Raw genomic sequence first — 25,543 nt, 5'->3', positions numbered from 1 at the left:
TCCTCATCTTTTTGTGGTTTCTACTTATAAGGAATAGGCAGGACAAGTAGTGACTCTTGTTGGTGCTGGGGTGCTACACAAGTTAGATTACAGGGTGAAGTACAGACTGAATCATGTCTCAGAAATTCACCCTCCAGTGTCACATTGTACCCAAGTTAATGCAAACCAGAACTTGCACTACACAAGCACAAAGCCCTCAGTTTGTTCCTAAAGCTCCCACAGCTTTTTCCATGCCAGATGTATATATATGTATGTATATATATATGAAACAAACAAACAAAACCCTAAAACTAATAAATGCAACACATTCCTGTGTTTGTTTGCAGACCTTTATGTGGATAATTTCTCAGGTCATTTAATTACAAGAAACTGAGGCCTGAACAAAGAAATACTCAAGGTTTGCTTGGTTACAGTTGTTGTCTTCCTTTCCCCCAAAATGGAAAGGTCCCAAGGTGTTTGAAGTGCAGGTAGAAGGAACTGAGACATCAGATGCCACACCATGCCTGAACACTGATACAGCTGTGAGACTGCTGATACTACATCTACATCTTTTGCTTGAAAACTGTATTATCTGGTGGTAGTATGCTGCTGGGCCCATGGAACCAGTAAACCTTTCCTCTTGGCCACCAAGCGTCAGCAGGACCCTGCTGATTACTACCCATCATGCGTTAGGAAGCGCTTGGGGTGTTGGGAGACATGGAAGAAGCTCAAACCCATGTATTTTATTAGACTAACACACGCCAGCTGTGCTCCCCATGTAGTGCTGTGTTGTGAGGGAAGAAGTCACTCAGCCCTTCATCCTGGGAAGACCAGAGGTTTATGGCTTACATGCCAAAGCACAGGAGACAGTTAAAGAGCTGTGTCCAGGTCTGGGGCACCAGCATACAGCCCTGCAGCCTCTCAGTCACATTTTTGCAGAAGCATCTCAAGAGCAACAGGATGAGTAGAGCCACTTCAGGAACTAAGAAAAGAAAGCATCAGGAATAGCAATCATAGCTCTGAAGTATTAATATTTGTTGCAATTTAAATAAGAAATACCATGCCACAAAAACCAGAGCTATGTAAGAATGTTCTGTCATTGTTTTACTGAGTGCATTAGCTGTTCTGTTTTGTACAAGGTCCTGTTATCTCTTAATGTACAGGTACTTTGCCTAAATGATTGTACAGGACATGATATATGAAGGCAGCATTGCTGAGGACAGCCACCTTCAGTATCTATTTTCAAGATATGAGTTATAAAAAACATTAAAAAGCAGGCATACATCCTCAGGTGTCTGGTCCAGTTCCCCTGCCGAGGCTGGTGGGCAGAGTGGTCCTCAGGATGGTGGGTTCCCTGCCACTGCTGATACAGGTGAGCTTTTTATAGCCCTCCAAGTTGTCTGCTTGCATAATTTGGGTTTTTTTACTTTTGCAGAAGTGTTATTGCGAAAAGATAGAAAAGTCTGGGGTGTGATTGCTAAAGATAGACGAGTTTTGGGCCATCTTGAAGGGTTTCAGCTTTTCCCTTTGTGCCATGCTGAGTGTATTAGAAGATGGAGCTATGTGCCCTCTGGCACATCACCCACCTCCTGCTGTCAGCCACTGAGCCTTTGTCTGTGGCGCCTTAGCTTGTTGTTGGTGTGTAAATTGCATTTCACCCTATCCTGAGTGACCCATCTCCTGCCTCTAGGCCACAATGGATTTCGGTGCAGGCACAGCTTAAAAAAATTCCTCTGAAGTACAGAGGACCTGCTATGCTCCTCATAGACCTTCCTGATCCCTTGTACCACAGCTCTTTTTTTGCGTTCCTCAGGCTTACAAACTCTTCCCCAGTTGCCAGCATCCCGAAGCCTGGGAAAACAGTAATGAGTGACTATGTCAAGTCCTAGGAATGGGTGAGAAAGAGGGTTTAACCTGGGGTTAGGGGAAAGAAAAAAGTGGGAACTGGTGTTGTTGGTACCCCTTCCCTCCCCACAGTGTGGTACATGTTGCATCCTGCGTTCTGTAAGAGTGCTCTTCCAGGTGTGGTCAGGCACCGCTGCTGGGCTGCCTGCCACCAGAAACCATCAACTCAAATGTAACCCAGCATCACTATGCAAAAACATGCACACACTGCTCCCCAAGCTAAAAATCACAGCAAAGGGTACAGTGTATTGGGAGGGAAGAATGGAAATGATGAGTGAATATTCAGAGACGAACTTGCTGTTCACTTGATTGGAAATGCAAAGCATGTGATGGCAGAGGACTAACTGGCCCATAGAATTCCCTTCAAAAGGCTAGCTCCTGCGTGGATTTAGCCCCACCACACAGCAATCATGGCATGGTCAGATGGGGAACCTGCACCACTCTTCAGAGCCCTCTGGTGCCCTCCCCATGCATTCCCACCTTGTCACATTTTGAGTACACAGACACAGAAGGCTGCTTGCATGAGATGTTTATTTGCCTCTCCTCCCATGTATAGGGGGCAAGTCCTTGGTTCCTTACGCAGTTTCCATCTTAGTGTGTCTGGTCATAGGTGCCAGCTCCCTTGTAGGCTGCAACATAGCCACTGTTGTCTGTCAGATCGTGGCGGCCAGCAAGTCCCTTCCCTTTGCCACTCTCATCAAAACGCTCTTTGTGGCTGCCAGTGTATTTGCTGGTGTCTGTCAGCCTCTCGACTGCATCGGACTTGCAGGCTTTCTGCAATAAAGGAGGTCAGCAAGAGTCAGCTAGTGTTAGGAAATGGCTCACAGACAAGCTCTTCTCTACATGTGAGGACAGCATACATCCCTACAGCAGGGACAAATGGCCTTTTGGCAGCTCAAGGTGCACATCGGGTAAGGGAACTCATACTCACCGTGGTGCCTGGGCTGCCTGGCTCCTTCCCCTCAATGAGGCCATAGACAGCCTGCAGTGCTTCCTCTGGTGATTTGTTCTTGAAGCGCTTGCTGCAGAGCTCCTTCATGGCCTCCTGGAACTCAGCAAAGGTGATGGTGCGGGCACCCTTGGCCCTATGGCAAGGGGAGACCAACAAGAAAGTTACTTCACGATACAGGAAAGCCCCAGGGCTGCCCCTTGCATGAGAGCCTGCCTGCCTCTTGCCATTCCCTTTTCCCAGTCGGCTGTGATGTCCATTCTGCCTCCCTGCAACACTCACTTGACTTTGTTGAATACAATGTCGACATCAGTGCTGGTCACGGCTTTTCCATCCATCACCCCACACTCTTTGCACATCTTGGAGAAGTTTTTCCCTGTCATGTCATTGCCACTGGCAGCTGTGTTACCATACACCGCAAATTTATGGAAAGCTTCTTCTACCGCTGCCATCTTGTTGCTGTGGAGAAAAGAAGTTGTCAGGGAAGGAGCTGATGGCCATCTGCAGCTGTTGGTGACACACTCATGTCCCACACACCTTGTCTCCAGTAAATCAAGGGGCACCACCCACAGGTATCTCTCCACCACTGCCATGGAAACTGCACAGGCAGTAACACACAGTGCCTGGGATCCAGGCAGGTTCGGGGCAGGGACAGGCTGGGATCTGAGACAAGGCAAAGGAGGGCTGGAGGTGTAGCTCAGGGGTGAATTAATGACTGCTGCATGTGAAAGATCAACCTTTTGAACCTTTTTGAAATACAGGTTTCAGTTAGACTGTCTCAATAACAAATGCCTGCTCTTGTAAGCTGGTTTATGCTTTGCCTGTCATTTGATGATAAAGAGTCCGAATTTGTCTTCCAGTCATCAGATAAGTGCCAAAATCTCCCAGACCTTCTTGCAAGTAGTCTCCAAGGAGCTGCCCCCATCTTCCTCCATCATACTTCATCCCCTGAATTGCTCCCTGTAGTAGGCTGTAAGGCTGTACTCCTCCCAATACCTGTACATTTTCCACTACTGATCAACTTAGTCCACTGAAACCAGGTAACAGGGATCTCTAAGAACATAAACCCCATGATTTGGATTGTAAATTAGTCCACCACGAATTGAGCAGCCAATTTCTACTGCATGTGAGACACACTTCAACCCTTTTGAAACACCCAGCCTTTCCTGTAGCCTTGCTCTTCACCCAGGGGCTCTGGGTCTCAAGCTTATTTGCCATTTAGCATAAATCTTGTGTGAGCCTGCACCTCTCTAGAGCTCGTACCAGGGAGGTTGTGTGCTGCAAGCATGAAGAGGGCAGTTGGGGCATTGCCAGGAACCACCCAGTACCTTTCCCTCTTCCCCAAGAAGTATGGATCCAGCTTACCTGTGTGAGCTGGCAGAGACTGTGATAGTGATGGCACCTTGCCCACTGTCCTGAAGGGACTGAGCACTTGGAGAACCTGATAGTGCCTAGCGCCTAGCTGGCCAGTTGTGACCTCAGCACCCATACACGTCATAGGGTTTGGAACATTCACCACAAGGTTTGGTGGGGTGCAGGGGGGAGGGAGAAGTGGAGAAGAGACATGGTGGTCCAAACCATTTTGAGGGAGGGGGTTATTGGACCTTCAGCCCACTGTGAGAAAAAAAAAAAAAAAGAAAAATATAAAAAAACCCCACACCTCACACTCTTCAGTTAACACAGGCTTCACACTGGAAATGTCAACCATACTGGGACATGTGCTCCAAAGGCAAGGGGTGTTTATGCCTGTAACCAGTAAATGCAGCCAGTCCTTTCTCCTCCAGTCCTCAAGGTGCTGATCTGCTGCCAGCATGCTGGTGACCTGGCTAGGGGATGTGCTCACACACCTTTGGGGGTCACCAATAACTCCAAGTGGCAGGGTGTGGTGGGAATGAAGAGAGTCACAACACACGTCACCTGTGAAAAAACTTTGAGAAACACAGTTTTCCACTCATAAGCTAATAAACTTAAAGTAGCTGGAAACTGAATGTGCAAGCAAGCAATAAGGCTCAGCTTGCACCCTGGCAGCTGTACCGTGTTTGTAGGGGCACTGTGATAGTGCACTGTTAAAAAGGCATTTCATCTTTGTGGTCCATGTAAGACTGAATTTGTGTGCCTTCATTGCTTGACTTATTTAGTTTCCTTAAGCTGTGCTTAGCAACGTGGAACTATGCATAAATTTGTCTTCTTTCAGAAGTATTTTGCTCTCACCACTAATTAATAGGCATGGGCTTTCCAGTCATTCTGTTGGTCACAGCAAGCCCACAGCAGCATGGTGAGCTTGGCCAAGCTTGCGGGAGGAAAACCTTGCAGATACTGCTGCATGCTCAATGCTCCTGCTCTCCTGCATGGCCCTTAGTCTTTCTGTTGGGCTGACCATAATTTTTCATCAATTATATTTCCATTCAGAGAAACCCATTCACCCCTTGGCCAGTCTTGTGCAAAGGACACTGGGCAGCTGTCAGCCTTGAGAGACTTCCATGTGGAGGTTGGTCCAGGCAAGGACAAAATGGCAGAAAAGCACCCAGTGTCACCTGCTGCTGGGGAATGTGGCCTGACATCCCACCCTGCCAGGGTGACAACAGTGTCACAGGCCTGGCACAGCTATACCGCACACCAGTTCTGCAGTGCCACTTGCTGTTGATGAGCCAGAGAATAAAAGGAACAAAAGTTCTTTCAGAAACCCCTAGGCACAATGTAGCAAGACTAGGCCTAATGTAAAACAGGAACTTAATACAGTGGCTATATAGAGAGACTGGACATGAGGCAAAGCAGGATTGCATTGGTTAGAAAGCCAGGAAATCAGAATGTTCCACTAGACGAAGAAAGAGCTATGTGACTTTTGCTGTGTAGTAGCACAAAACAACACCACACATACTCAAGAAATTAGGTCAAGAAGCTGACACTGGGATGGCAGCAGGCTACAAAGACCACTAGATACCCACGATGAAGACCCTCAAATACCAAAGATGGACTTCTGGCAAAGGGTGGGATTATGTAAATAATTTATGCTTAATGCATGAACTAAGTGGTAGAAATAAATGAATATGCAATTGGTATGTGTAATAAATACCAAGAAGTGTGAGTCATGCACATGCTTGATTAGACGAATGATCCTCTGAGTGTCTGGCACGCTGTAATAGAAGTGCCTGCTTTTTAACACTTTCAAAACAGTGCTAAGGAGTCTTTTTGCTGACTTTTCAGTATCAGCAGAAACTAAGGATGCCAATGCAGACCTCAGACAAGTGACTGGTAGCAGCACTGTTTCTGCCTTTTAGAAAAGCGGTGATCATCCCAATTAATTGTTTCCTTTTTCCTTGTTGCAGGCAGCCTGTTTTGGCAATGCCCCTGCAGGAATGACACTCTCCCTGCCCGCACAAGGAAAGCAGGGAAGAAATGAGGCACTAGTGTCATCACAGGAATGATGATATGCTGGGCAGATGTGCATGTTGTTGATGGGGATTTTTCTTATATTCTGGAAATATTTCTCTTTTCTGTGGCACAGCGTATTTTGGGAACTGAACATTTTTATCCCCTTTTAGTTACAGCATATGAGTTGTTTGGTTTTTTTTTTTAATTGAAAAAATATACATATACACAGCTTTAGGTGATTAGGTAGAGCTGAAGAACCCAGGAAGAAGGCAATACTCTTAGAGTGAGTAGCCAAGTGCCCATAAACTTTAAGGTCAGGAGCTCACCTCTTGGATTTTTTTTGGCCTGCAGCTCAAAAGCACTTCAGATCTGCTCTGTGATGCTAACAGTTTATTGTCTCTGCTCCTCACAGTCTGCATGTGACAAGGAATAAACCAAAGGCCATTTCCCTCAAAGCTCTCAGAGCAATGCTCCCCAGCCATAAGCTCAACAAAGCCATAAACAAAAACAGCTGAAACCAGCCAAGTTTCCAAAACTGCAGAGATTTTCAGGGAAGGTGCAGCACACACCTGTGGATCTGTATGGCCCCAATGAGTGATTTCATCCAGCCCATGTCCAACCCAAAGGAAAAAATCCCTATCTCGAGCTGTGCAGCTCACAACAACAACAAGCAAAAACAAACAAAAACCCCAAAACAAACAAACAAACCCAAAACCAACCAAACAAACAATAATAATAAGAAAGAACTATATTATTTCCACACTTGTATTCCAGTTCTTGAGCAGAAAAAAAAAAAAAGTCATACACCAAAACATAGGGACAGAGGCATATATGGTCAGGAGTTCTTATTAGCCAACAAGCCTTATTAAGAAAAAGGTAAATGGTCAGATTGTTGTTCTTCTGAAATTTCCTGCATTCTCTATACTAGTATTTCTCTAGCAGATCTTTCTTCCTGTTGTCATCTGCAAATTCTGTTAACAGCATTTTTTCCCATATTTTCAGCTTCCCAATAAAAACATGAAAAGGCATTGAGGCTGACACCAAAAGTTCCAAATACCCCCCACAGACACGCCTAAGATAAAGCAGCTCCTGTGATCTGTCAGTTAGCCATCGCTAAATTGACTTAACCTGGAGGACAGGGCCTTAAAGAAACATTCTCTAGAATGATAACACGTAACTGACAGATCACACAGCAAAATTGTTTTAATATGTTCCAAACATATTGCTTCAGTGAAGTTAACACAGAGATTAATCTGAATCACGGTGCCTATGGTCTTCACTCTTGAGTTCTCTCATGGCTACATGCCAAATTTTCTCTGCTTTCAGCTGCAAGGCTTTCGACAAAGTCAGGCCAAGGGAGTACACAATTTGGTCCCAAGTAACTAGTTAAGTATTTGAAGCTGTTGCCAGCCTTTTATGAGCTCAGTTTAAAACTACATTTAGGGAGGTTTGAAGCATCCAAGATAAGACAGACACTGAAACAGAAGACTGTAATCAGAAATAAAAAATATATATATTTTTTTTTTTTAAAAAAGCAGTATCCTACTGAAATAATACAAATAACATATGTAAACAGTCATGCACATACACTCTTCCCCTGTTCCCAAAGCAAATGCACCATTAACAAGAAATTCTCAAATTATAAAAGGATATGCTAAATTGCTTAAAACATGTATCTTCAGTTGTAGGGAAGTGATTTATTCTGTATCAGTAAAACGCTTAGCTGCAAAACAGAGACCAGAATTCAGTGTTCTGTTCAAATACTTACATAAATCTGCAGGAAAGTTGGAAGACAACTTTGATACCATCTTCATGGAATCAGCATTATTTATTTAATGTAAAACAGTATTTTTAAGAGACTAAAAATGAAAAAAAAAAAAAAAAGTTACAGCATCTGTAATACTGAAACAATCCAAACTAGCTATGCAGAATAGCAGACATCTAGGAGAAAAGATTAATGCCTGAAACTCTTTTGTAGGCAAAAAGAATATTAGCTTCTGCTGTTATGAATAAATGAATTCTAAATTATTCTTTGTCTGTGAAATTTTATGAACTATTACCATAATCACATAAACCTCCTTTTTTCACATAAAGCTATGTGTAGCATAAGACTTCCTTTTCAGTGCCATGATCAGAGAAACTGTTTGAATGAAGACATTAAAGCAGTGAGATTCCAATTACTGTATGAAACACTCTAAATCTGTCAAAAAGAGCTGCTTGGATTACTGCTAGGCCCAGAAAATCTCAAACGATGGAGGATGAAGGTGAATAAAAACTCAGATGTCGAGCTGTACCCATTCCACAGACCCTCCTGTTTGATCCCAGAGCATGTCCTTTTGCAGCCAAATTGTCCTTTTCCTGGTACCCAAGTAAATGAAGAACAAAGTTTTATTTAAAATGAGAGTCAAGTAGGAGAATGGAATGCATAGCAAAAGTTTGAAAGGCTGTGACTTCAGCTGTCTTGCTGAACGAATATAATCTGTCTGATGCAGATGTATGGGGAAAAGAGAGCAACGTGTTGGTGTCTGGGCTTAAAAGAGTAGTTTTACAGAATAACTGAAGGAACAAGAATCTTGCACTGAGAAATTTGAAGCTACTTGTCAGAAATTAGCATAAGGCTAAAGAGACCAGGCATGCAGCTGTTCTGTGTAAAAATATTTAGTGAGATTTCTTTTCAATATCTTCAGTTCTTCAGAGCATCTCTTATTAATGAGTGTCAGGCACGCACACATACATACGCAATCAGGAAACCTTTTGTGGACATGTAGATCAAACTATTGTTCAAAGGAGTAAGTTAGAACAAATTTAATAAATCTGCACTGAAGTGACCTGTATGCCTCAGTCTAACCCACATGAGTGCAAGAGCCTTGTCCTTTACTTGAAAACCAACATGTAGAAAATTATGTTTCTGCATTATCCTGGGGCCTCTGGTGAGCAGTAGACCCCACAGTGGGCTCGCAGCAATAAATGAAGAAATTATCCACCCTTCCCCCTGTGCTGAATCACTGACCTTACTGAGCACATCCCTCTAGTAAAAATGGAGTATTAAAAAAAAAACAACCCAGATTCCCTCTCTGTCCATGGAAATCACCTGTCTCTCATTTAAGAGACCAAGCACAGGAAGAGTTGATGATTTCTTCACTGACCTGTAGTCAGTTTGAATCCGCATCTGTTCAGGAAACATGTACTTTATGGTGACATCCCTGGGACGGTTCTCATGGGAACCTGTCTACAGTGGGTGATGTTTGCAGTCGTTGCAGCGGGAAATGTGTGGTCCTGTCAGAGCCAGTCGCTCTGTGTGGCTGGCCTTGATGATGCAGGAGGAGCCGAGGTGTCCCCCAGAAGTGACAGGGTGTATGATGGAGGAGAGGCACCAAAGCACGCAGCACCGATGCCTAGGAACCACCTGGGAAAACATCTGCTGCACACACAGCCTGGGCAGGTTGCCACTGTGGCTGTTGACACTCGCCTCCCTCAACTGCCCAAATGTGATGCTTGGCAGCTCCTGTGGCCACTTTGGCCACAACAAGGCTGAGGAGGGGGCAACTAAGCCCAAAAGCTGGGTGGCATGAACCACCTGTACAGGGAGGAAGGGTAATTACAATGAGCACGACACAGCAACAGACGTTATATCTTTCACACATCACATCCATTATTATCTCCTTAAGAGAAACCCCACAGACACTTTGCTGTCTTCACAGAATCACAGAATGTTAGGGATTAGAAGGAACCTCGAAAGATCATCTGGTTCAATCCCCCCACCAGAGCAGGAACACCCAGATGAAGTTACACAGGAATGTGTCTGGGCGGGTTTTGAATGTCTCCAGAGTAGGAGACTCCACAACCCTCCTGGGCAGCCTGTTCCAGTGCTCTGTCACCCTCACCATGAAGAAGTTTCTTTGCAAATTTAAATAGAACCTCCTGTGTTCCAGTTTATACCCATTACCCCTTGTCCTATCATTTGTTGTCACTGAGAAGAGCCTGGCTCCATTCTTATCACACCTTTTACATATTTATAAACATTAATGATGTCACCCTCAGTCTGCTCTTCTCCAAGCTAAAGAGACCCAGCTCCCTCAGCCTTTCCTCATAAGGGAGGTGCTCCACTCCCTTAATCATGTTTGTTGCCCTGTGCTGGACTCTCTCCAGCAGTTCCCTGTCCTTCTGGAACTGAGGGACCCAGAACTGGACACAATATTCCAGATGCGGTCTCACCAGGGCAGAGTAGAGGGGAAGGAGGACCTCTCTCGACCGACTCACCACCCCCTTCTAATACACCCCAGGATGTCATTGGCCTTCCTGGCCACAAGGGCACAGTGCTGGCCCATGGTCATCCTGTTGTCCACCAGGACCCCCAGGTCCCTTTCCCCTACACTGCTCTCTAATATGTAATTTCCCAACCTATACTGGAACCTGGGATTGTTCCTGCCCAGATGCAGGACTCTACACTTTCCCTTGTTATATTTCCTTAAATTTTTCCCCTCCCAACTCTCCAGCCTGTCCAGGTCTCGCTGGATGGCAGCACAGCCTTCTGCCGTGTCAGCCACTCCTCCCAGCTTGGTGTCATCAGCATACTTCCTGATAGTACACTCTATTCCCTCATCCAAGCCATTGATGAATTTATTGAATAGTGCTGGTCCCAGTACCGACCCGTGAGGCACTCCACTAGATACAGGCCTTCATGTCTCTAGAGCAGGCTGAGGAAGAAATGAAAAAATAACCAACTTTTACTAACCTTCCTTCAAATCCTGAGTACTTTAACTGTTTTTCATTTTTTTCTCGGTACTTAGCACGGACATATGGTGAATATAACCTGTGTCACCACTGCCCTTCAGGGCTTTCTACAGTTCCTTGTATTATACAAATACAATCCTGTAGTTTGACTTCAGCTTCATCCTCAAGTTGCATGTAGGAGGACATGGACTGAAAAAGGTACTAAACTGAAGGTTGAACCAGTTGTCTTAGCAAGTTTCAGCCACAGCTCTCTTCTCTCCTTGGCTGCCCTTTGGATCACAGTGTTGGCTGAGCTGATTTAATCCAGAGAGCTGAAGAATTTTTGCTCCCCCCCAATCCCACTCAAGGGCTCTGGCACAGCCCTATCTCTTGATTATTACTCTTCACTTGACTCATTCCTTTGTTTTTCTCTTTAGACAGGAAAATCAGTGTGAAATCTTCTGATGGTCTAGATGCACCTCATGATCTTGACCTCTATGAAGAAGCTTGTTGCTTTAGATTGAGCAGTCTTACACAATGTCTGCTTATTTTCATGAAAATTGGTGAGTAATTTTTTTTTTCCCCACAATTGGCAGTTTATTTTAAGAATCATCTCAGTCAATAACAACAACAGCAAAAAAAACCCAAAACCAACCAAATGAAAAAAAAGCCTTTTGAAGACACCAACAACAGAGTAAAACCAAATGCTAAGCTTTGTCAAGATATTCTGATCATAGTACAAAACTCAATTTTAGCAACACTACAGCTAAGTTTTGAAGCTATTTTTTGTTATAGGAGTATTGGCAGAATAACCACCCCCTCTCAAATAAATTCATCTAGGATAAATATGTGTCCCCCCTGGCCTGAAGTCCTGATTTCCTATTACGTTGTGGTTTCTTGGCATAAGTGAGAGCAGACTATGGCCCACGGTATTGCATGAAAATGTGGGATTAGTCAGCAGGCTTGCCACTTCACTGAACTTCTCTCAAGATGAAAAAAAATCTTAGATAAATGCTTTTACAACACTCTAGCTAACTCATTAGGAAACGTGGTATTTAATAATTGTATTATTAAAAGTGATTACGAACACATTTAAAAGGTCATTTTCATATATATTGAAAAAGTCATATTCATATATGTGTAACTTCTATATGATAATATGAGTCATATTCATTACCATTGTAACATCTACTGATTCCACTGAAGCTATATTAGGAACTAATTTTGTTCCTGAAGTCTGCTTTTCTATTCTACATTAGATACATTATATTATCTCCCTGGTATGCATGCTGGCATGCATCAAATACAAACAGGATAAGCAGACTTCCTCAGCACTTACCATTTAGCACATTTATGAAGAAATTCAACAAGCTTCTTAAGATATTCTCATTTATACCATAGCTAATGTTGATCCATCATTTTCGTATGATAGCTCAAGACTTCTGTCCTTTTCCAACCGGCTACACAGGCCTGTTTCAACCAGACAATGTTATTTCAACCTTTTAAAAGTGAGTTCCAAGCAGAAGAATAAAGAATATTAATAACTAACTATCAGCATTATTTTTGTGCTTTATTTTATCGAACAGCAGTATTCTTCAATATTAATCCATAAAGGCCATGGCTTAACTAACATTTAAAAACAGGTACTTGACCTTACTTGCTGAGATATTAAGCAATACAATAGCAAATTAAACAAACTGCAGTTTCAGTATTACACTTCCCTTGCACTATACTTCTACCTTCTCTTCTACCTTGCCTTCCATAAAAACAAAGAAATCACTTACACAATGTACCCCAGCTAAGAGTATTGAGCACAACCAGATTTACACAACACAAGCAGATTTACATTATGTTTTAGAGCTTTCTGCTTGATTGCTTGGTTTTCTACATCCTGTTTAGTAAATAAAGTTGTTGTGCAGTTGTTGAGCAGATGAAGGGATGGTGTAGGACACCAGATTTTAAAGCTACAGACTTGTTTGTACTCTGATCTATCAATGAAAATAATAAAATAGGGTTATGCTTTTATCACTACTAAGGAAACTGACAACCTATTTTAAAACACACTGCAGCTGGCAGATGAAGAATTTGACTTTTCTTCCCTGTCAGGCAATGGTTCAGACTTCAAACATCTCAGTGCAGGCAAAGAGCAAAGACAGGGAGCTTGGCACACTCTCCTTTAAACACCTCCGGAGGGAAGCATTGTGTTGGCTAACATGCAGATACACACTTCTGTTGCTTTTCTGAGTGGCTGGTGATGACAGGAATAGAGTTTCAGTTTTCACTAAACTAACACCTTTGCAGGCATATAATAGGCACAGAGATGAATTTGGTGGATGTGTCAGATACGGTATTGTGCTCTGTCCTGGGACAGAGGGTGCTCCCTAAAGAGCACCGTAAGAAGCCAAGAAACCAATCAGGCTTTCTCATTCTTCTGGTTATGGCTTGACTGGTGCTCCTAAAATCTGCACCGTCTAGCATCAACTCAGGCATGTAGCAAATCTAGAGGTGGCAAAAGAAAGTTAGTGGCTATCTACAGCCTTGGGCACCCACTTAAATTGCCCTGCTCCTGCTTACTCAGTGTTTCAGTGGCTAAAACGCTTGGGAGCTGATCTGTCTTTTAGCTGTATGTTTATAGCATGTTGAAAATGCCAATCAGATTCAAGTGAAGACCTTTAGGTAGTGCTGCAATAAAACTGATCAATAGCATTGATATCCTAGCAGTTAGGGACTCAGCTAGCTTAGACCAGGACCTGGCACCGGCCCTCTGTACCCCTCTAACCCATATGGAGGTTAGTAGGAACATTTGCTTACTACTAGATGTTGGTGCTCCATGGCACAGACAAATCCCGCTCCACCTGGCATCTGTGATTTTTCCATTGCAGCTGGGTGCTGACAGAAGCCAGTGGGGCTGCTGTTTTCCTGTGCTTTCTGTGCTTCCATGCTCCTGCAGCAGGCTGAAAAATGACAAGCCCTCATTCTGTCCTCATAATGTGAAATGGTGAAACTCACCACCATGAGATGCTTCATGTAACAGAAATATGAAGAGGTTCAAAAAGCATTTAGGAAAAGCCAGTGAGGGAAAGTCCTTAAAAAGGTCACTGAAGACTGAGAGGCAACAGCATCCAGCATAGCAAGGCTTTGAGCCTGACTGGCAGCCAGGATGTTCTATACCAGAGGAGGCTCTAGGAGGATGTGCTTATTCTGGTCTAAGTGCACGCCAGGGACAGCACATGTGAGTGGATGAACTTTTCTTCTGATCCTATATAGTTATTTTCATACTGACAAACAATTTGGCTTTCCTGCTCTACAGACCTAGGGAGACCTTAGTATATTTTCTCCCAGTTCTCATTCTTCCACTCTTGGCCTACAGTGCTTCTCCTAGAAAATGGAAAAATCTGTTGTGGTTAGAGGTTCTTCTAAAACAGATAAACAAACATACTGCCAGCACACCACAAAATACTGCTACTTTTGCATTGGGAAGGCTTTAAACTCCATGTGCTGCTGCACATGGGAGCCAGAGCAGCTCACACTTGCAACTACACTGAAGAGAATTACCGTGGACACCAGAAACTGAGAAAGGACAGGCCACGAAAAGCAGGAGAGTTCAATTGTTCATATTCCACTGTCTTACAGCTTGTAAAATAACTTGCATCTGACTTAAGCAACAGCGACATTTTCCAGCCTGCGTCAGAAGAGCCAACACCTGTTTTGCACACTCTGCTTTAATCAAACAGCGTAAGCCGATGGCAGCAGAGACGTGGGGCAGCACGTGTGGCTGCGGCACGTTTGAACTTCCTGAGGGAATTAACTTGATTCACGCTGTCTGCAAGCCAGGCAGCACAGGCTTTGTCATGTGCAGCAGCCCAGGGGAAGTACTGAGACTGCTGGGCTGCAGAGCCATTGCTTTGCTGATGACAGCAGCAGGTTATTGCTTCCATGGGTGTGGTGCCCAGCCCACTTTCACAGGTCAGATTGACTGTAGACATCCCATAAAACCAGGAGGAAGGACAAGGCAGGGCAAAGTCAGTTATTGCCAGGTCTGAAACCCACAGAACAAAACAGAAGGCCTTTTCCAGCTAAGAACATTTTGTTTTCAAAAGCAGTGTTCTTGCATGATTCCACTGACCAATCCACATGGAACTAGTTTGTAGAACTGGGTTAATTTGTGGCATGATTTTTATGGTACAATTTTCTGAAAAATATATGTAAGCAGCAGTCAGAAGCGGTTACCAGCTTCGAATTCTGCAACAGCAAAGCTCTGCTCCCAGCAAGCCTGGGAAAGGCCACAGGTAGGAAACACACAATACTAAAAAGAAAAAGCAGCTTTAAGAAAACCAACAGCAGTCTCAACCATAATGATGCTCCTGAGTATGCGGGCTCCTCACCATCTCTTGTTGTGCAATGCAAAACGCTCTGCTTCCTTCATGCTGCTTCTTTGGGGCCAAATCCCCAGCATGTGTAAATCAGCTTCCCAGCAGTGCAGTCACCCACTTCTGCCAGTTGACATCAGCTTAGGGTTCAGCTGTAGGTCCTTGTGTTCCTGAAGGCACAGCAACACTCCTGAAATGTGTCAAAAGCCTTCAGCTCTGCTGCATTTCCCCTCCCATCCCTCCTGGCAGCAAAGCTAGGTGCCAGCAGTCCGTTAGGAAAACATGTCAATTTTTAAAAGCACAACTGTAAAAGGGAAGGGAAAGCCCCCCCATATCAGTTCCCTTTCTCATTCTCACAGAGAGGCACCTCGCTGCCCCATGGCTTGAGAAGACTTGCTGGACACAAGCCACAGCCCCGGTGGGATGCTTCCACCCATCCAGCAAAGCGGAACAGTCCCATCGCTGTCAGGCCAGAGCCAACACACAATACTTTACGCAACTATTTTTGTGGTGGGATCAAATGGCTTGGTATATGGGACATCTGCCGGAAACAAGACACCCTTTGTGGGAGTCTACACAACTCAGCTAGCCTCACGCTGCCGGTTGCTGAAGCCACAGCGTGGGACTGCTTTTCATGTCTGGTTAAGGGCAGAAAATAAAAAAAAAACAAAACACACACAACAGCTTGCTTCACACTGATATCAATCATGCCCAGCATTACCATGTGCAAAAACCAAGAAGCTCTGACATCTCCCCGCACACCTTCTCGCTTCCCCAAATCCTATTTTGGAGTGAGGAGCCAGAATGAATGTATGGTTGTGGCAGTACCCCACCATCTGCCACCTCTAATTATAGGGGAATCCTGGTCTGTATTAGCAGAAAAATACCCTCCAGTGCACACACAGTCATGCTTACTCTCTGCAAATACAACCGTTCAACCACTAATTTCAGACACTGATTCGTTCATGGCAACTAGAAATAAATACAGTCAGTGATGGCCCCAAACTTTTTTATTTTTCCTTCATTTTAACCCTGGTGTTATTTCCGTAGCTGATTCTTAAGGTAAATTTTGTGATATGAAATCCAATATTTAGGGCCATCTGCTATCTTAAACCCAGGAACCTGTACTGTTAAACCAGTATCTGTCAGCATCAATGGGTGCTGCAGGCACCAAGGGTGGGTGGTCCAGCAGTAGAAGTTTTTTCAGACTGACCCACTCAGCTTTTGCTGAGAGAAGAAAAACCTTGTCATGGTCTAATTGCTCTTCTGCTTGCAGCAAAGACATTTGTGTCTGCAGTGAGATAAAACACACAGACATTTTGTATTCAGAAGTAATGCTGTTTGAGGCTACAAGAAGGAATTGTGTGGTCAAGATTTATAAGTCCTCCTGGGGGCTTCTTGCTTTATCTGTGGCAAGTGTTCAAAGCAAAGTCAGAGAACTACCTGCCTACAAGCCACAACACCTAGCCCTCGACTGTAGGCTTACTTACTTGCAGGCATATTCCCAAATATGTATGCATAGACACATTGAAGAGAGAATAACCCTCAGATTCTACTCTGGAGGTTTTGTAAAATTCTTCAGGAAAAGGCATACTAATGTCTCCATGCAAATTATTTTTTTGGAGAATAAGACCTACCTTTTTGACATCACAGGGGAACATAGCGGTCCTTTTGGCTTCATGACTCAACAGATTGCTTCAAGCAACACGATCGAAGAGCAGAGTGAAATGTGTGGTTTACCTACCATGGAAAGAAGCACATTTCCATCTTTTCCCTTGCTCATCTACCAAGTGAGGATTTGCATAGTTTGCAAATCAGCCAGGCTGAGGGATGAAGACCACCCAGATGATCCTATGATTAATACCCTCCCTATGATCCAATTCATTCACTTTGTGGCTGAGGAGATGGCTCACTGCCCTCTGAGTGGCCCCCGAAGACCTTCACCTCAAGTGTACCATGTCTTTCTTTGGCAGGACAGTAGCATGAGATTGGTTTGTTCTTTGCCAAACTCCAAATCCAAACTGCATTCTTTGTTTCAAACTACGGTTTACTGAAGTGTGGTTTAACAAGGTCATATGCTATTTCAGATATGTAACAACATAAATGTAGTTGGAAAATCAAAGAAAATGAAAAACATCTTATTACACTCAAATACCCAACAATTATATGCGAGTCTTCCATAATACACAATTAAGAAAATAGGAGAGGGCAGGCAGAAACCTCAAGGAAACATGAATCACAGGGAAAGGAGAGGGGAGGATGGCAGGAATCTGGACCAGACTTCAAGAGGCCTTGAAGTCCACTCTTTTTCTTAGGGCAAAATCACTATTTCTTTCATTCCCTACAAATGCTTTTCTTAGACAAGATAAGACAAACATCAAGCTCTAGTAATGGGGATTCCACAGCTTTTCCAGGCAATTCTTCCCAGGGCTTCACTATCTCTGCTTTTAATGCCTTGCCTAAGTCTTTCTTCCCTTACTTTGAGTCTATTTCTTCATGTCCTATCCAGCAGGGACAAGAAAATTAGTAGGAATCAATTTAGAGAAATTACATTGTGTTTTGAAGAAGGATGGCCAACGCTTTTTCCTTACAAGTTCATTGTAAGTTGTTCTGGTTCACGACTGTGGACTTTTTTATTTTTCTTTTTTTAGGTCCAAATTCATTTCCACATGCACACTGCAGGCAAAATGATTTGCTGCAGAAAATCTACCAGTAACAGTAAATCCCTGCAAAAATGTGGAGATTGGCAGAAATACTGAATCTTTCCTGAATGTATTTAATAGTGTCTGTGTTAGAGGTCTGAATCAGCAAGACCTAGAGACCTGCTGGAGTCTTCAGTCTTGACATCTAGAAAGGCAGGAGCAGATTTCGTATTCTTACCTGTAAGAATATATGCTGAAGTTTTTAGATGTATTCTGGTTTGGCCAGATAGTTCCTCTAAGCAGGGGTGCCAAATTCATTTTCACTGGGGGCCATATTAGCCTTGCGGTTACCTTCAAAGGGCCGAATGTAATTTTAGGACTGTGTAAACTCAACTACTTGTACATTTATATAGTCCTAAAATTACATTCGGCCCTTTGAAGGCAACCCTGAGCCTGATGTGGCCCTCGGTGAAAATGAGTTTGACACCCCTGCTAAGGCAGTAGTTTTACCACTGATGTAATTTGAGAGCTTTTAATAATTGGTAAGAAACAGAGTATTTCTGGGTGCAGGCTGCAGCAATGTTGTCTTGCATTGCAGAAAGAAACCTGTTCCTATACAGTGTACAGTTTGCAAAAGTAATGTTTTTGAGAGTGGTGTCTCATGGAAGGATATTAGTCAGAGTGGATGGCCACGTTCAGCTTGTTCCATATTACCCACGCAAACACACATTTGCAGAAGCCAAAGGGCAGATATGCTGCAGGGAATGAGTTGTCGTAGCTTAACTGACTATTGCTGGATAGCGATCATTTCCATGAATTAAGTAACTTGTCCACAGACATCTACATGCTTGGGTTCCTTCTATGTTTACAGAAATACTCTCCACTGGTTACATGTTAAAGGGAAAGTCAGCCCTGCGAATGTGGGCTGATGTCAGCTCCTTTTGGATGCATACATGAACATATTATGGTGAAAGCAGGTCTTCAGCTCTTACGCAGATTATAAACACGCAAGCTCTTACGTGATTATAAACACGTAAGAACTTGGTAGTAGGTACAGAACAGCCAGATTTTTATAAATTGAATTAAGAAAACCTATGCTGTACAATCATGTTAAATGCACATTGAAAAGAACATGTTTAAGATGGCATTACTGCAATTTATGTGGGACATTTATTATAAGTTTTTCCACAGAAATGGGTCTGATAGCCTAGTAGGCAGAACCTTTTCAGAATTTAATAATTATTTTACATATCCAAGAAACAATAATAGTGCTTATAAAAAGCTTTGGCATTCGTCTTTTATTGAGATTCTACTGACAAGGTTTGAACTACGGGAGAAAGATAGGACTGCAAGGTGTTCTAATTATGGGGAAGAAAAAAATCATAAACATAAACTTATTCCTATGGCTTAAATGAAAATACGTCAGGTAAACTCTTTTAAGCCTCTTCTGAAAGATCAATAGCTTTTTCTTCAGGCATCTGCAGTGACAGAGCAAACAAAAATACTTCAGTCAGCAAGGCAATAACGAGCAAAATTTCAGCATCAGAATTTTCAGATTTTGGTGAGAAAGGGCATGGGAAACTCCAAGTAGACGCTGTCTGTGCACAAACCTGATCACTTCAGATTTTGTAGATCAAAATTCTACCTGTCGCATTCAGGCTGATGCAGCTCGGTTCTCTGCTTGTCAAAGGCTCCTGACAGAAATTGTCTCACACCACCCAATTCTGCTACCAGCATGGAAGTTTTATGGGGCAGGACACCACCTTCTACAAACTCCTGGTTTATAGAAACACAGAAGCACATGTATGACTTTCCACTCATAACCAGATCACATACAGGGCCAGGTCTGTTCTCTTACACAACCCATCTTGAGTTTGAGTTTCACAAGAACTGTTTTTTCATATTTTGATTCTGTAAATTTGACACATACATCACCTGCATTGCACAATATTTTCCCTGGATTGAAAGGGGAAAAAATAGAGATGTCATCGTCCATTTTTCAGAAGAGTATGTGTCTTCCTTTGTCTTCCCCATGACTTAATGCTACTACTTTCCAAAAGAATAAGGGCACATATCCAACATCCTGCAGCCCTGAGAGACTTTCCTAAGCAAGCTGCTCCACTTTATTGTTCTTCAGACTCTTTGCATAGCTTGAGGAGAACGTGTCTTCAAGTCTTTTAGTCATCTCCCTTCTCTGTGTGTGATCATAGGCATTCCTCATCAGCGTTGAAAGGTACTGTCAGCGTAGCTATGATTTCTTTTTCATTCCCTGCCTGACACAGTTACAATGGCAAAAGCTCTAGATGCAAGATTCATTTGGAAAAAAAAAAAAAAAAATGTAATCACCAACACAGCCAAAAGGAACTACTTCACACAGAAAATTCCTCTGTTGTTTTAACAGAGGTCGCTTGGAAATCTGTGCTAGCAAACCCTCCCCAGTGTGGACAAGATCTTATCTTCATTTTTCCTTCCTCCCTTCCTTCCTTCCTTCCTTCCTTCCTTCCTTCCTTCCTTCCTTCCTTCCTTCCTTCCTTCCACCCATCACAGAGCCCCTGTGTGATCATTTGAGGCAGCAAGAAGCTCAAATACAAGGTCACAGTTACATGGGGGGTCCCAGGCCTCCTGCCTATGGCTTTGCTGTGTGCCTCAGCAGCATGGTGTGGTGCATGCCCAGGACACCCTGCTCCCCCACCTGCTGCTCACAGAACTCAGGCCAGGCTTCACAGGTCAGGGGAGGAACACCCCAAAAACCTTAGTGGAACTTCCCAGCATCAGTGAACCCCTGGGAAGCTCTGCCAGCCTCTCAGTCATTCTGAGCAACAGGTTGTAGCAAGACAGATGTAATCGCGTATTTGTTGTGGTAACATGCAAATTTTAATAAATATGTTATAAGGAAAGAAATACAACAAAATAAAAGGCATGTATTTAGCTCAAGAGGGCTTTTCTGCTACATTCAGCCAGTAGTTCCAAAGCCAGCGTAACCTCTGGGATAATTATCACAATTCTGAGGAAAGATAAAGACTTTCTTTATATTGCTCTATTCCTTGTTGGTTTTACATGCCTCTACATGCATCCCTAAGGATTTTCTGTAACCCCCAGCTTCAATAACCAATTCAACCAGGATGTCAGCTTGTATCTATCTGCTTTGCTAATGAAATCACATCTATCACCAGCTCAACAGCTGGTGGGAAAATGGCTTTTGAAATACATCTTCACAAAGGGCAGGTGTAGAGGGGAGGCTGAAAGCCACATTAACTTTGAGTTCATGTAAGTCTATGTGCATAATGTCTCTGACAACAACTATTTATTTATGAACCCATGGACAGAATAAAGAATGAAGCTCATTAGTACCCTGCAGTAGAGTTAAAACATAGGGCAAACAGTAAGCTTTGACAAATAGTATCCTCGGGAAGGTGATCTCTATACACAATTTGCCTAGAGGAAACAAGGATCAACCAGTAAGTCTCCTTCCATGGCAGCATTCTCTTTTACTCACTCAAATCATCAGGACTTCCTCCCATGAAAACAGAACAAGGCACTTTGTGCCTCGTGGATATTCTGTGCTGCTTTCTTTGCCCAGGTCTCAGCCATTACTCTTACTGAAAAGTCAGCAAAATGCACTGTTGCCACGTAACAATAGACTTGAGTGGTCTTGTATCAAATTACCCATAATTTCCTGTTGGGTTTATCAGATATTTTCTACCTGTAATCAGGACTCCCTTCTGAAGTAATGAAATTAATTAGGTTCACCAATAATGTGAGAAGTTTTCTAATTAACCTCCTCTGTAGCATGACAAAACACCTTTTTGTTCTGTCCTGATAACTCCTGCCCAATACAATTTTAGCAGCATCCTAAGCTGGTACACCCAGAGAGAGACATCAAGCTCCTTATTATAATTAGTATTTTATGACACTTAAATTGGAGATATCTTACTAATGACAATAACTGCCGTGAGCTAAATGATATGAAGAGCTAGAGGAAAGCTAATTTTTGACCCAGGGAATATTTTTTTACTTTACTGAGCAGCAGGGGAAAGTGGAGGCCTTGCTTATAAGTAAAAGAAATCAGAAATGCAGGCACCTAATTTCTTGTTGTTTGTCAATTTACAAAACACACTTGTATGCTGCTTCTTTATATAAAATCAGAAACAAACAAGACAGTTTAGGAAAAGCCAGCTAACAGTGCCGTAAGGTGGGATGAAGGTGGCTTGTGCCACCATCTGTCCCTGTCCATCAGGCTCACTCTCAAGTGAATCATCACCTTTCTTTGATCCAGTCTGGGCTTTCAAAATCCTTACTTCAAGTCTCTTTGAGGAGAAGCAGGGGCCCAGAATGGGGAGATGGGAATATTCCCCCTGCTGTGAAGCAGTTTTGAGACATGAAGGAACCACCGAGCTCTGTCTCTTGGTTTGAAAGATGGGAGAAGCTAAGAGTCCGGCAGATTCCCAAGGGTGGCTGCTACACAGCTGCTCTAAGTACATCTGCCACACCAACTTTACCCAGTCATCAACATCCAGGCACATGGATTCAGGTTAGCCTCCTCACACTTTATGTTACAGGAAAATCTAATGTTACTTTTTCCCTCACTGGTCTTTGCATTCAGTCAGCTGCTGCTATGGGATACAGGACTCTTCCCAAGCCCACAGCAGAATACCTAACCTATCTTAGGTCTTACATGGAAAGTCTTATATGTCCTATCAGACCCCAAGTACCAACTCTCCTTGGGTTGTGTCAGCTTGCATGTAAGCAAAACCCATCCTCAGCACTGTATTTCTGTCAGACTAAACTTACCAAAGCTTAAAGCATCTCCAACATCTAGAGCCTTTGACCTAATAGCTGGAAAAAGTCCTTTTGTTAACATGAGAATGAAGGCTGGGAGCTTTCTCCATCACAGGTATCACTCAAAAACTTTCTATGCCTTGAGTCATTAGTGCATAATTTGAAACTCTGTCTACACCACAAGCTTTATAATCAGCTGTAGCTGCAAACATAACTCTGAAATAAACCAGTTTTCTAAATTACTAAGAGAGCAAGTTTCTTCCCCACACCCTACCTGTAAGGCCGAAGTATTTAAGAAATACTGTTAATACTTCACTATAAACAGAGGTACAATTTTTTCAAGCAAGTAACAGCAGTTTGCCCTGTGGCTGAATAACAAAAAATAATGTTACTTGCCCAGTAAACAGCCTGGAACAAACTGGTGTCTAACATGTAAAGATGAAAAAATACTGTGTAAGATGCAGCTGTTCATTCAAACCCTTGTAAAGTTTAATAATATTGTGTAGGGTGTGGCTCTGAATATAAATTGTAAATACTTCATCCAAAGTAATTTATGGAAAGGAACCTTCCAAAGGTCTTGTGTGGTTTTTGCCCCCAGCCAATCACAATGACTGAGACCAGAACAGCTCTGCAGAGGGTTGGGGGTTATGGGACTAAGTGAGGTACAGCAAGAGGAACGCTCCTGAATTGAGCTAGTGATTCTCAGCAGTTTTAAGGATGGGGTTGTTGATGCATCACAATGCATGACACCTTTTTATGTCAGCAAGTCCCTTTGATTTTAAATTTTTTCTGCTTCCCTCTTACTTTGGAGAAAAGTGCTGAAGTCCTGCCAGTTTTTGCAGCACTTTGGCCAGCTGCTCCATGCACATGCATATGGCAGTGACATCCTCCATCCATCCATCCATCCACCCCTCCATCCATCCATCCCTCCATCTCTTCATCCACCTATTTGCAGTGGCAGACAGAGCCAAGTTGGGCCCACTGGTGGAATGGATGGCCCTGGGGTTGCACTGTGGTCAGCATGTGGTTCCCCCAATTTAGAATTTCTCCTCACTGTTATTTACAAATACCTTTGTTCTCTCTCAGATCTTCCGTTTGTGGCTATACTTTGCCCTCCATCACCATCACCACTTTGTTCTCCCTCAGATCTTCCGTTTGTGGCTGTACTTGCCCTCTATCACCATCACCTCCATCACCAACACGAGAAACTGTGTGCTGATTTTAGTTCTCCTTCCTGCCGTGGTATTTGTAACTGACAGCAAATAACGCCTTTCTGGAGCATGCTTTATTCATATTCCTGTAATTCTAAATATCACCCAGCATGTGCACAGGGCAAGCCTCTCCTCGTCATTGTCTTTGGGCCCGCCAGAGTTTGCATTTTGTGGCCAGAGCAGAAACAGAGGTTGGGATTAGCTGTCCATGGTTAGCCTAAACCTCCCCTGTGGTCACCATGAAAGCTCCATTCCTAAAACTGGGGGGTTTAACAGGAAAAAGGGTATATTTCAAACAGAAGTGGATATTTTAAGTTCTCTGTAAAGCAATATGGCTTTAAGGTCTACATTTTTTCCCCCTTTTCTTAACCAACAGAAGTAATATATAGTAGAAGTCAGCACACCTGGATTATTTATCTCCAAGACCACCTTTGCCTTGTGGGGAGACATCTCATTCCTTCTCGATGCCTCAGTCTCCCTGTAACGACTGTTCAGTTTTCTCAAAGAATTTCACAAGAAAGTGCTCTCTGTGTGTTAATCATTATGGTAAAGACTCTCCAGTGTTCACTAGAGAGTGAGCTGAACAGGCTTATCTCACATTTGGTGCTGTTGATGCACCTTGACCTTAGTCACCCTCTTCCAGCTTCAATCCTAAACCTGAGCCCCGTCCCTTTCATAGGAAGCCTCATTTTATATGCAGGCTTTATTTCTCAGGTGTTGTCATGACCGAAGTCTCAAGCATACCAAGGGGAAAAGTAAAGTAAAAATGTTGATTTTTGCCTCCGCATTTTAAATTTCCTACCTGCAAATAACGCACAGGGCTTCTTTTCTTTTCTTTTCTTTTCTTTTCTTTTCTTTTCTTTTCTTTTCTTTTCTTTTCTTTTCTTTTCTTTTCTTTTCTTTTCTTTTCTTTTCTTTTCTTTTCTTTTCTTTTCTTTTCTTTTCTTTTCTTTTCTTTTCTTTTCTTTTCTTTTCTTTTCTTCTCTTCTCTTCTCTTCTCTTCTCTTCTCTTCTCTTCTCTTCTCTTCTCTTCTCTTCTCTTCTCTTCTCTTCTCTTCTCTTTTCTTTTCTTCTCTTTTCTTCTCTTCTCTTTTCTTCTCTTTTCTTCTCTTTTCTTTTCTTCCCTTCTCTTTTCTTTTCTTCCCTTCCCTTCCCTTTCCTTTCCTTTCCCTTCCCTTCCCTTCCCTTCCCTTCCCTTCCCTTCCCTTCCCTTCCCTTCCCTTCCCTTCCCTTCCCTTCCCTTCCCTTCCCTTCCCTTCCCTTCCCTTCCCTTCCCTTCCCTTCCCTTCCCTTCCCTTCCCTTCCCTTCCCTTCCCTTCCCTTCTTCCAAAAGGATAGCAGATGGATATTTCCCCCACTTTCAATCTGGTGAAACTTACCTTCAGCCTCAAAAGCTCCTTTGTGACCTGATCTAGTCTCCACCAACCAGACCTATTCCAACAATTTTGGCAGGGCTGTGCCAGATCTTCCCTGAAGGATGAGCTGCACATCCTGCCCACTTCTGAGATGGCTTGTTTAGAGGGTGCAAGTCTATGCAGTGCCCTTCATTGTCCTCCTGCTCTACCCTTCTCCTTCCCTGCCTCTGCCTGGAAAGAGGCTGCTCAGAGCCCGTGGGCTGGGGGC

General features: G+C 43.3%; 1 protein-coding gene across 1 annotated transcript; it reads right to left on the bottom strand.

The window, feature by feature from the left end:
* Positions 1-2,398: 2,398 nt before the first annotated feature.
* LOC102089921 (tubulin polymerization-promoting protein family member 2) lies at positions 2,399-25,006 on the bottom strand. Its single transcript, XM_065045744.1, has 8 exons — positions 24,723-25,006; positions 16,926-17,028; positions 12,258-15,458; positions 7,974-8,064; positions 4,199-4,447; positions 3,116-3,292; positions 2,816-2,969; positions 2,399-2,658 (listed from the first exon to the last, which is right to left on the bottom strand). Exons 6-8 carry the CDS (start codon positions 3,283-3,285, stop codon positions 2,476-2,478), a joined length of 507 nt encoding a protein of 168 aa, XP_064901816.1. The 5' UTR covers positions 3,286-3,292; positions 4,199-4,447; positions 7,974-8,064; positions 12,258-15,458; positions 16,926-17,028; positions 24,723-25,006; the 3' UTR covers positions 2,399-2,475.
* Positions 25,007-25,543: the final 537 nt, after the last annotated feature.

The sequence above is a fragment of the Columba livia genome, chromosome Z, assembly GCF_036013475.1.
Source record: "Columba livia isolate bColLiv1 breed racing homer chromosome Z, bColLiv1.pat.W.v2, whole genome shotgun sequence".
NCBI lineage: Eukaryota > Metazoa > Chordata > Aves > Columbiformes > Columbidae > Columba > Columba livia.
Note: the sequence above shows the minus strand (reverse complement) of the source record. Positions and strands in the feature narration are given on the sequence as shown.